Here is a 12,371-nt window from a genome sequence, read left to right on the forward strand (position 1 = left end):
TCTTCTAGAAGGCAGAAAGCATGATGAATCCACCGCTAACTTCACACTTGGAGGAAAAAGAAAAAGAAAACACTTTGGGGAGAGTGAATACTGGGGGGGGGGGGGACATGCAGTATACTTGCACACAGGGTAAACACACACACGGCTCTAGGAGTACAGTATAGAAAACAGTAGTTGTCATAGGGGGAAAGCACAGGCAGACTTCGCTCTCTAAAAATGTGGATTGGCCTCATTCTATTCATCCTGGAAGAAGCACAGGGCACACACACACACACACATACACACACACACACACACACACACACACACACACACATACACACACACAAGAATAGATATCATATACTGTATGACAAATGCTCCACAAAACCCAGACTATTGGCTTCTCTGGCTGGCTGCACTATGCACTATAAAATGAGCGCCCCACTGAAATTAGGACAGTATAATCCCATCTGTTTACACTGTACCTTGCGCCCAGGAAAAATGAAAAATAATAATAATATCATCTTTTTTATAGTTTCTAAATGAAGCACTTGAATTGAAATTAAACGTCCATGCAGGATTATTGCATCTGCTTGGCTCTTACACACACATGGCTAAATGCACTTATTATTGGAAGTTACAATACAAGTGTGTGTGTCAATGTTTCATTTGAGGCCATACATGATTATATTGAAGCCTTTAGTCTGTGTTTGTTTTTTCCTAGCGAGTTCACTGCACTAAAAACAGCTACCATTTGCCATATATATTTTATACATTTTTGCCCCTTCAATACTTATGCGCTTTTCACTTTCATTTTGTCTCGTGTAAACTATCTAAATGAATACAGTGAGCATGTGTTTTATTTAGCTCCTTGGGCAAGTTAAGATTTGATAGATAAATACATCTATAATGTTATATAATTATTCCCTAGGTTAGGGGATTTATGCTGTTTCTTTAATAAAGATTTTTTATTTTCTCTCTGGCAATGTCAGCTGGTCAGTCTTCCATCCATCTGCACCATAGCAAGATATCTTAACAGCTATTTGCTGTGAAAGTTGACATCATGGCCCTTCTCATACGCACCACACATTACAATTCAAATGTTAAGACTACAACTGGTAAATATCAAACAAGTTATACATTTTCATCCAGTTTTGTTTGTTCTTTGACACTTTAGTCAGGTAAGATGTGATGGACATTGCCGTCTCAATATTATGCTTCTGTCACGGCCTGTATTGTTAGTTATGTTAATTAAAAAAAAAACTGAGCATGCCAATTTGTAAGCTACACCTGGCTAAAATGAAAGCATTCAAATCCAACACTTCTTCAATATAATCTAAATTTTTTCAAGGATTTAATGTTCACAAGAAAATGTAGGTTTACGTTTATTTTTTTTAAGGTGCAAGTTTAACCGTATATAGTACGAGTTTGCAGAATGTAGTTTGTGGTAACTGTGTTTGTGTTATGCTGACAGCTATTTTCTATTCTGTTGTCAATCCAATAGTGAACTATTTAGAGTCGAGGGGAGTATACCAAACCAAAGAAATCCATCCACCAAACAGAACTGATTGAAAATGACAATTATCTCCTACAAACAATGGGATTTCTCTAAATGACATAATGCTTCCTGGAGATGTAAAAGGTTTTGAATGACGATGTTTTAAATTTTTTTAAACTCATTAACGTTATTGTTGACAATGCATTTGGAATTCATTTGCAGTGACATTTTGACAGCAGTGGTAGTTGGTGCAACCATTGGTCCACTCTACGTAGAAGCAGAACGGAAAGTTCCTGTACAAAGACTGTAGACATTTTTGGAGTGCACAACATGAAAGTAAAACATCATAATATTTCCATGCCTTAAATGGGTGAACTATACTCTGTAGTACTTGGCTGTAATGATAGTTTTGAAGAAGAAAGTTTGAGGAGACTACATACTAAGCCTAACTAACTGTCATGCTTAGTTAATGCTTAGCTAAGAATAAGTTAACTGAGCATAGTTAATGCCTAACCAATCATTAACTAACCAATCAAAACTAAGCATTAACAGTCAATGCTTAATATGCATTAACTAACCGTTAATAGCATTAGCTAAGCATTAATTAACAGTGAGTTAATGTACCCTTATTGTAAAGTGTTACCAGAGTGGGTATAGGATAAACCTGCTTCATGCAAGTGTGTATTGTGACACAAAACAGAAAACAGTTTCATGTACTAAGTCAGAAAGAAATTTGAAAAAAAAAAATGACAAAGCAAAAAACTGTAGGGAACAAGCTGGATGTAAGGCCATTTGGTTGGTCCTCACTGAAAGGCTGCTATGGGTTCTCAGGTGGCCTACCCCCTCTGAAAAGCTTGGCTATATTCTTGTGGTTTTCTATCGGGCCCTTTTGATCTAGTGTCCGTTGTCGTCCTCGTCGCTGTCCCTCATAGAAATGCCTTGCATGCCTCCTTCCCTCACCGAGGCCGTGGCTTCTTCCAGGGTCAGCCGGTTCCTCACCGTGTCATACATCTTACTGTTCAACGTGGAGTCCAGCACACCTTGAAGCCTGAAGTCACGATACTTCTTCTATCAGAAAATAAGCAAAACAAAGAAATTCAGAGACAGTTGGAAAAAAGGCATTCTAGAAATTACTTTACAGGTTTTGTGAGATAGAGATGGATGGATGGGTGGGTTGATGGATGGATGGATGGATAGATAGATAGATAGATAGATAGATAGATAGATGGATAGATAGATAGATAGATAGATAGATAGATAGATAGATAGATAGATAGATAGATAGATAGATAGATAGATAGATAGATAGATAGATAGATAGATAGATAGATAGATAGATAGATAGATAGATAGATAGATAGATAGATAGATAGATAGATTTTGACATCCTGTAGCAGTAAAAATACTTAATAGCAAAAAACAGAAGACAACAATTGTTATATAAATAAGTATGTGCAAACGTGCATGTTACATGTTTGCATATAGTCTTACTTCCTGTGTTTGTGTTATATGCTCCACATCCCGATGTATTTCTGTGCCAGACACACAGATAAGAACCTATAAAAAAAAAACATGATCAAGGATCTCACCTTCACAACCCTGATGAGAATCTTCAGTTGATAAAGATGGAGCTGCAGGTCCATGCGGTCAGTCAGCCATGTTCCAACCAGGTTCATTGTGCTGGTGTACCATTGCTGTAGCAGAAACACAAGCACACAATTGATATCGTCATCAGATGCTGCATTAAATACATGTACTCCAAGCTTGTTAACCTTAGTAGACACAAACATCAGAGGCAACAATGTAACACAAAAAGAATGCATTTCTCATTTCAATCTTTTTCCTTTTTTTTATTTAATATATTATATAGCTATATATTGTTTTTTTGTGGGGGGAGGGACATTTTTCATGCTTTATATGACAGTTCGGAGAGACAGGGATGAAATGGGGTAGAGAGGAGAATGACATGGCAGAGAACTACCCGGGCTGGATTGTAACCTGGGTTGGGGACTTACCACTACACCACAAGTGCCCCCATTTTCTTCCTTTTCTTTTACTAGTGCAGTGCCCGTAGGAAGCAGTAGGTTAAGCATGCTTAAATGTAACCCGTCTATGAAAGTGAGACATACAAACAGATGTAGCCTACACATAGGCAGTGTCACACAGTCAGTGAAATGGCTGTCACATCGCTCATCAATGTGACTTATGTTCTTTCTTTAATAATTGTTGCGCCATATAATCCTCTATTCTTTATGGGCAAAGCAGGTGAAATTTTTTTTTCATTGGTAATTGCAGCGTGAAGGCAGCAGCATTTATCTTTTCAAACAAAATGAAGGTCATTTTTGCCTCTTACATAGTGTTTAGCTCGTTTAGGTGTTAGTTTCTAAAGAATTTAAAACATTATGTGTAAGCGATCATGTTTACATTCACCGGTAGCAAAGCTATCCGAGACTGCGCTAGTTTAAATGGAAACCGCTATTGACATGCTCACTGAAATTAGCATCACTGTCGCGGAAGTTTTTAACTATACATTAACTCCATAACAGTGAAAATAGCGTAATGTGCGATCTTTAACACTAAAGCGGACAGGTTTGAGGAGTTGGTGATGTCAGTGGAAAGTTTTAAGAACGTTTTGTTTGGAAAGTTGGGGCATTGAATGAGGAAGTAACACCAGGCTATGTTGGTCTGCTGTGTGTGTCCCGTTCGTAAATTCATGCTTTGGTCGCAGCGTCCAATCAAATCAGAGGGAGGCGGGGTTTAGCTGGAGACTACTTCATGCCCGTCGTTACTGTGGCCTTCAGTGCGCGCGTGTATTCACCGCTAGCATGGTATTCGCCGCCAGCATGATATTAATATAATATAATATAATTCTGCATATTTGGTCCAAGAAACCTAACAATCAATCAAGGATGCACACCTTCGTGCCATGTGCAAGCTATATCCGGAAGCTCAGGCCGATCTGACTAACAGTCCGAGAGATATGTGAGCCACAGACACACACACAGACAGACAGACGTTTCTTGCTTTATAGATAGATGTAAATATATGTGTGTAGGGATATTCCTTTTTTTCTCTCCTTCTTTTAATTAATAATTTCATTCTCTTTTACTGTTTTGTTGCACACAAAAAAAAATATTACTATAAAAGAAATGTGTAGGGATGCTGTAAATGCTAAATGAACAACCGCAAGATGATGATCAGATTTTTTTTGCTGATACAAAAAAATAATCCACAACCGTGGAAATTAGTATCAGTAGTCAATAGACTTTTTGCTCAAGTAGTTTATTTGGCGGCAAAAGCATGTAATGTCACCATTGCTGTGTATCATCCTATATAGCTGATAAGTGAAGGAGCGGCCAGAGGGACAGAGCTGTAGTAATCTGAGGCTGCTCACGTCTTATCAAGACAGACAGTGGCACAGCCTCATCAAAGCCTTCAGTATGAGTGACACACAGCACAGCACAGAACGCCTTCGCTTCTCTATGGCTGCTGCACATGCCCAAACCGTCTTCCCTTTGGAGCCGAGCTCAGAGAACCAAGGCTTTCTAGCTCATGTCATGTACGGGCCCCATCACACACAGTCCCTTAGGTGTAAGATCTATTTAAGTCTGGAGGAGCATGGAGCAGCCAATCGGGTGTCAGTCAATGGGGTTCTTATTAATGAAGACTAGGGCTAATGATGCTCTTGGCGCACACAGCAACATGTTCCAAAGAGTCCATGAGCTACATATTTGAGGTGTTAGTGTAGCAGTATGTTCCAAGCTGCATGTGCTCAGTATTGCTGTCTGTGCGATATGAACACTTCAGATAGTTTTAATGGCAAAAAAAGATTTAAATCATTCCGGAGAGGGCTTCAGTACACAAGAAGAGCCAGACATTCTTTATTATTCCTTATTATTGACATTGTTTTATTTGTCACATTATTAGATATACTTTTCCCTTTTTTCATTGAATTTGGTGAAATATCTACTAGTGTCAGTCAGTATGGGTGGTTAGGCAGTGTGTTGCAAATGTGAAATCTATTGAAGCGAAGCCAGGTTGCAACTGTGTTTAAATAGTACGCTATGTAAGCAACCAACAAGATGTAGTTTCTGTAATCTTGGAGAACTTGAGTTTTGGTTCAACTCTAACCCATATGAATACCACTGCTCTGTTATATATACACACGTGTTCTCCAAACAGTAACCTCTGCTCAGAGCACAAACAGCCAAAAGGCTGCAGATGTTTCTCTGTGGTGCCAGTCTAATTGCTGGATAATGATGCGTATGCTCTGATACTAACACAAGACGACTTTCAACAGTCAGGGTCACAGCAGAGTGGAGAAGAATGGGGAGAGGAATTAGGAGCAAGGAAGGGGGTAGCAGTGGGTGTGTTTGTGTGTGTGTATGTGCGTGTGTCTGTGTGGGTGTGTGCATATGCATGTGTGTGTACTGGAGAGATTAGATGCTGAGGGGTAAGTTGTACAAGAGTCTATCCTTGAAAGGAAGACACTTTTTATCATAATGATTAAATATGAGATCTAATGTTCATAAAATGTGAAAGTCAAGGCACATTCCGGTTAATTAAAAAATATCTGCTTTCGAACAGGTGTTTTGACAGACAGATTTCATATGTCTAAGATTTGTTTTATTCCCCATCAGCCGGTGACATTATGTTTTCGGGTTGTCGGCAAGTCCGCACGTCTGTAGGTCCGTCCGGGCTATTCTTGTGTCCACAATATCTCAAAAACGCTTTGAGGGATTTTCTTCAAACTTTGCACAAATGACTCTGACTCAACCATGAACTAATTGGATTTTGGAGGTCAAAGGTCACTGTGATGTTACATATTGTCAGGTCGCATTTTCACCGGCTGGCAGCAGGGAGGAATATAACCACCGGGCAGTATTTTCTAGTTTCTTGATAAAACAACAGAACTCAAAAGATTGTTAGTGTGTAAGAGGCAATGGAAACACAAAATCTACCGAAGTTCTCTTACATTGTAATAAAAACATTAGACTAAAAGTCACATGTTAGTCAAACTACCAATCGGTTCTGCTTATTTGTTGAAGTGGATGTACTTACATGATTCTTGCACTTAACACACATGGTTGAATGTATTTGAATGAGTTGCGAGATGAGTTTTTGAAAAAAAGTTAAATGTGATAATAAACTTGTGGAATACATCTTTTGATATCTTAGTTAACCAGAGTTTTAAAGGCAGTGGAAACGCAAGCCAGATCTAGCGAAACCGAGCTGACCATATCTGAACCGTACCGACCCTGGCCGAGGCATTTCTGACTTCTTGGTACCCCAGTGGAAGGGTCCCCAAAAATAGGTGCGGCTCAGCTTCGCTTATTTTGGGATCCTACCCAACTTTTGACAGTGGAAACGGAACCCAAAATAAGGGAGCTGAACACAGAACCCCACAGAGTCAGTGTAAAGGATGCTCAAGACGACAGAGCTGCTGAGGAGGGAGCGTGTGTGTACATGTAGGTCAGGCTCAGTCAGGGAGAAGATGGCTGTGCTGAGGCCTCATATCAGTGGGGTGAATGAGTGAGGAGACCTGGTGCCAGCAGCTTCCTGTCTGTGGCTGTGTGCCTGTGAAGGCAGCAGGCCTGTGATCTCGCCCCGAGCACGCCCCCCTACTGAGAGGCCAGGCCTGGAGTGACTGATCCTCTCTCTCTCTCTCCATCCTCCTCCTTCACTTCTCCTTCTCTCTGCAGACATTGCCACTCAGCTCCCATCTGCAGCCACTTTTTGCAGCAGCCATTTTGTGTCTTCTTCTTTTTGCTTTCCTCCTCGTCCATCTCTATAGAAAGAGGCTTGACACAGTAATGTCACAAGTAGTCTAGCAGCCATGAAGCAGGCATTTTGGAGGTCTGTCAGGGACATAATGTCTGTGATTTGTATCAACTTTAAGACCCTTTCGATGCCAGTGAACCACTTTCAAGAATCTATCTGATACTATCCACAATACGTGTTTCAATTCTCACCAGAACTGGACACACACAAACTGTAAAGAGATAAAACCTTTGACCGAGTTCAAGAAAAGTTTTCCTTGTTTCAATCTGAGGAGTATCTAATATAGAGTCTAAAGCCCATTAACACACATTTGTGGTTTGTTTATATGCTATCTTGTCTTAAAAATGAGATTGATGATGAATGGCTTCATATAGTTAATAACTAAGTCATGCACAGTAATGTTATTAAACGTTGGGAAATTTAAATCACTGTATATAAACTCAAAACAATTAGACTGGAATGAAATTGTCCTGAAAAGCCCAGAAATCAATCGCATCATTTGAATGATGTTGCAGGACCACAGTCACTGATAAGTCATGCTCAGAGACTTAAAGGCATACCAAGCCATTTTAATCTAGAACCCTTTGTGTCAAAATCAGCAAATATCTACTCACCATCCACTCGCTACCTGTTCGTCGTGTGTTCAATTTTTCACATTTGTCATCCTATCACATACAGTACATCACTTGATATTATTGCATCTTCGTAAATGTTTTACTTCATTTACCACCATCCACACAGTACATTTTGTAGTCATGTGTAACTTATCATATTTACATGGATATTGTTTTGTGATTTCTGCCAATGTTTTCATGTTTTTTATCCTGATCTATTTAATTTTCAAACAAGAAGGCTGGTTCTTTATTTTTTCCCGACTGTATCACTCGTCCCCTAAAGGTATTCTTTACACCATTTCTCTAACTTTCTTTAAGTTCTTTAAATTAACTTTGGAAACCAGAACATATCTCTATGTTAGAGCCACATGGACAAGGCTACAGTCCTCCAGTGCAGGATTAAAACATAGTGGCATCCACGTAAAGGTGAGAGCTACTTTGATGCTGGATGAGTGTGTCAAATGAACAGTGATGGTCTCTCTAGCTTTGTTCCTCTTGGAAAACTAACAAAAGAAAAAATCATTGCAGGAGACATATTCACCCAGGCTCTTGTTTTTCTAGGCTGCATGGGGATCAGCAGGGGGCTAGCACTTGCTGAAAGCCAAAACAAGCGTAATATGGCTCTGAATACATAATGCCATAACCCGATAGGGATCAAATCTGTGACATTCTAACGACTTCCATCTGAAGGAAGGGGTTATCTGTGTGTGTGCGCTTGTGTGTGTGTGTTTTGTCACCTCGCTGCATGCTGACAAACCCCTACCTATACACAGGCGACATGCACGCCGCGCAAAACACCACACACACACACAAATACACGCACGCACACACACACCCACACACACACATATACATCTGCCGGTCCACCCCCCTTCGAGCAAGCTGGGAGACAGTACGACCTCCTGCCCCCATCTGACACCAGCCCACCCGTCCCACAGTAAACCCCCACCCTGCAGCACACGCTCAAACCTTGCCTTCAAACCAGCGTTCACACCCAAGTCTTCACATGGCGCTTGGCAGGGGGGGGGGGGGGGGGAGGGCTTGCCACCAGCAGGATATGATGCAAAAAAAAAATGGCACACCTCTCCTTCTCCCCCAACTCATCATCAACCTACTCACCTCTTTCATGACCCTTTTTGCATAAATTTTGCCCTGTAGTGTAAGGAGATGGAACTGGCCTTTTTTATATTTGAAGAGAAAACAACACATAAAAGGCCCAATTCCAAACCGATTCCTACACACTTCCACTCCGTCACTGAGTATGACTCGCTGTGGAGGGCCACTCGTTATAGGGGAAAGGTCTAAAAACAAGGTGCAGGTTTGGAACGCCCTGGCATTTCTTCCGACGGTAACGGGAACAATCGTCAGTCAGTGTGGTGGGCTGCAGAGGCCTGTGTTGATCCATGGCCCTGCTGGAGGATAAAGGGCCAGAACCGCGTAGCACAAGGATAATTATAGCGCTATCAGCTGATTATTCAGTTACATAAACATTACAAAATGCTCCTGTCTTTGTTCTCATCTACTTACTTCCTTATTATTACATCTTATAAAACTGATGAGGATCCCTTCTGTCACATGTGCACGGAAATAGTCAATCAATTGTCGGTTTGAGTTAAGAAAACGTATTACCTTATTCTTTTTATTATTATTTATCTTTAAAGTCTACGCTTATTACTTATCCTTTGGAAATAATACACACGAGACTGACATAAGTTTCTCTGTCCCGGACATAATTGATTGACACACGTGAGTGAAGTGGAGGTTGCGGTCCTCCATCAATGCGTGCTCGTTGATGGAGAGTTTTATAACACATTACCACTTGAGGATCATTGGTTTGGAATCGACACTTAATATGGCAGACCTTTCAAGGCAAACGAAGGGAGAGTGGTATAGGGTTAGGGTGTAGGGAGCCGGTTTGTAAGTGGGCCAAAGCATGTGGCTTCAAGTTTCATGTCAGCAAACAATTTCCACCTCACAATAAACAAAGAGCTGCGCGCCGACATTTTTCTCTAAACACAGGACTCATAGTGGTTTATCTCTCTTACGGCAACGCTTTCAGACGGCTTTGTCCCGCCAATGAAAGGATGACAAAAAAATTTGCTGCACAGTTTGCTTATTTTGGCACCCTTTCCATCTTTTGACAGTGCAAACGCAAATAAATGCATGCCGAGCAGCATCGAACCAAACTGCATCTCTCAGTGGAAACTAGGCTAAACTGTGAAACCCAATTAAATGGGCAACCATCCGTAAGGGGTGCACTAAAGTCGAAAACAAGCACTTTTTTTGGTAATTACTCAAAATCCAGGCACAAGAGCAAAGTGTATAGTAGGGAGAGTGCACAAATCAACAGAGGGTATAGGTTTTAAGGATGCACACAGAAAATATGCATGAGCAAACACAAAGTTTTGAGTAAATCAAATTTGTATTGTGGGGACGATTTAAACGCTGATATCGCTGATATAAACTCATGGAGCTCATGTAAAAAGAACATCTTATTGATTAAAGACACACACACACACACACACACTCACACACACACACACACACACACACACACACACACACACACACACACACACACACACACACACACACACACACACACACACACACACACACAGCTGTTCTTGGGGCAGGGGCCCTGTTTTGGAGCCTTTGTGCTGCTGAGAGCAAGGAATGTTGGAGCTGAGGAGGGGCCTCACTACAGGGGGTACATAGGGATTACAAGCAACCTGGGACTCTGCCTCTTTCTGCCTCTACTGCTGTGTGTGTGTTTGTGTGTGTGTGTGTGTGTGTGTGTGTGTGTGTGTGTGTGTGTGTGTGTGTGTGTGTGTGTGTGTGTGTGTGTGTGTGTGCTTTGAAACTTCAGGGTTGAGTAAGTAACCATGTTACTTGGTGAGTAGTGACTTGTTTATGTCTGGAGCGCATTGAAAACTGTCAAATAGTGAAAGTAAGTATGGGATGCTCTGTCAGATCAGGGTCTGGTTTACATATTGTTTCTTCAGACAATCAGTCAAACCACTCCTGATGCAAATGTCTGACAACAGAGTGAGTAACATCTGAAACTTGAAAGGCCTTTACTTTAAGGAGCATTAATTGAGATACAAAATGAACGTTTAAGGAAAGCCTTAAAGTAGGTGTTACCTGTTAAAAATGTTGACAGTCTGACAGATATGCCCTCACTTAGATAAGGCTTTTTTGACCATATAACTTGAAAATAATTAAATGTTTAAATGAATGCAACAAATGTAAGTAAATCATTTTCTATGTCACAATTGAATTATTAGTAACTAGTACATACAAATAATCCAAAGTGAAGGCTATTTTTGTCCCCTTTACAATTCTCCTTCAATGAGCTGAGCACTTGGTATTGAAGTCTGACATGCTACTTTACACGGAAAAGATTAAAAGTGTGTATCATCATTACTACACTACGGCCATGTACGTACGCTGTGTGTGTGTGTGTGTGTGTGTGAAAGAGAAAGAGAAAGAGTGAAAGAGAGAGAGGGAGAGAGCATGTCCTGCTGAGACCCAGCTGTGTCTACAATTAGCAGGAGGCATGGAATGATGATTGCTGGTGCGGTAACACTAATACCAAGTGACAGGCTTCCTTATGAAGGAAAGGGAAGGCCGCTAAGTGCCACCAAGCAACACTACTTTTTTTCTCCTTCCAATCACACACACTTACACACATAGGCCACATATGCACACCCACAGGGACGAGGAAGCAAATACGGATATGGTTGGTGTTGGTGGGTGAGTGGGTGGATTGGGGGGAGGAGGAGGGCTTTAAATCTGACTGCAAGACATTATGCACTTGGACAAAGGGTTTGTCTAATCCTACCTGCTCTGCTTTTCAGAGCCCACCGCTGGCCTATTCTAGTCCTACTCACCAGCTCAGCAGAGAGGTCCCATTGATGACAACACTCAATTACCATAGTAACTGAGCGAGCAGGCCGGGCAGCCCCTCCTCCAGGCCCTCCACGCTACATGCTCACCTTGTCACACGACAGCAGGACTGGGCTGGAAGCTTTATACAGGAGGCCAATGGGGCTTAGCGTCAATAGCATCCTGCACATCTGCTCTGTATTTGTATTTTGACCAAGCATTCATAAACATTTCATCATAAATGGGTATAATTGAATGGTTTGATTCTGCAAACTGTCCTTTTCATTTTGATTTCTAAGCTGGCATATCAACGGACATGATTGGATACTAGGAAGTGCACACTCTGTACCAAATGACTTGTTTTTGCCTGAACATCACCTGACTCAAACCGTCTCATTTCCAGCTTCAGTTGATCTTTATATCGCAGATTATGCAAAATATTCAAATTTCTATTGAACCATGTTATGTGACGATGATGTCAATCATACTGTATCTAACAGCAAAACAATGATGTAGCCTACGTATATGAACTGAATGACTACACTAAATAAAATGGACAAAACACTGACACCAAAGTAAAGCCCTGAGAAAAAGTTGACAGGCATTTT

The 12,371-nt window shown here is 41.0% G+C and overlaps 1 protein-coding gene across 1 annotated transcript in view; it reads right to left on the reverse strand.

Annotated features, from left to right (window-relative positions):
- Window positions 1–2,374: 2,374 nt before the first annotated feature.
- The window catches only part of cadpsa (Ca2+-dependent activator protein for secretion a), a gene marked incomplete at both ends in the record, with an annotated part of 163,132 nt that continues 153,135 nt past the window's right edge, over window positions 2,375–12,371 (reverse strand). The window contains 2 exons of the mRNA XM_080026580.1: window positions 2,375–2,548; window positions 3,070–3,174. Coding sequence (XP_079882706.1) covers window positions 2,375–2,548; window positions 3,070–3,174 — 279 coding nt within the window. The remainder of the gene's footprint in view (window positions 2,549–3,069; window positions 3,175–12,371) is intronic.

This window comes from Ammodytes marinus, assembly GCF_949987685.1.
Source record: "Ammodytes marinus genome assembly, chromosome: 4".
In the NCBI taxonomy this organism is placed as follows: domain Eukaryota; kingdom Metazoa; phylum Chordata; class Actinopteri; order Uranoscopiformes; family Ammodytidae; genus Ammodytes; species Ammodytes marinus.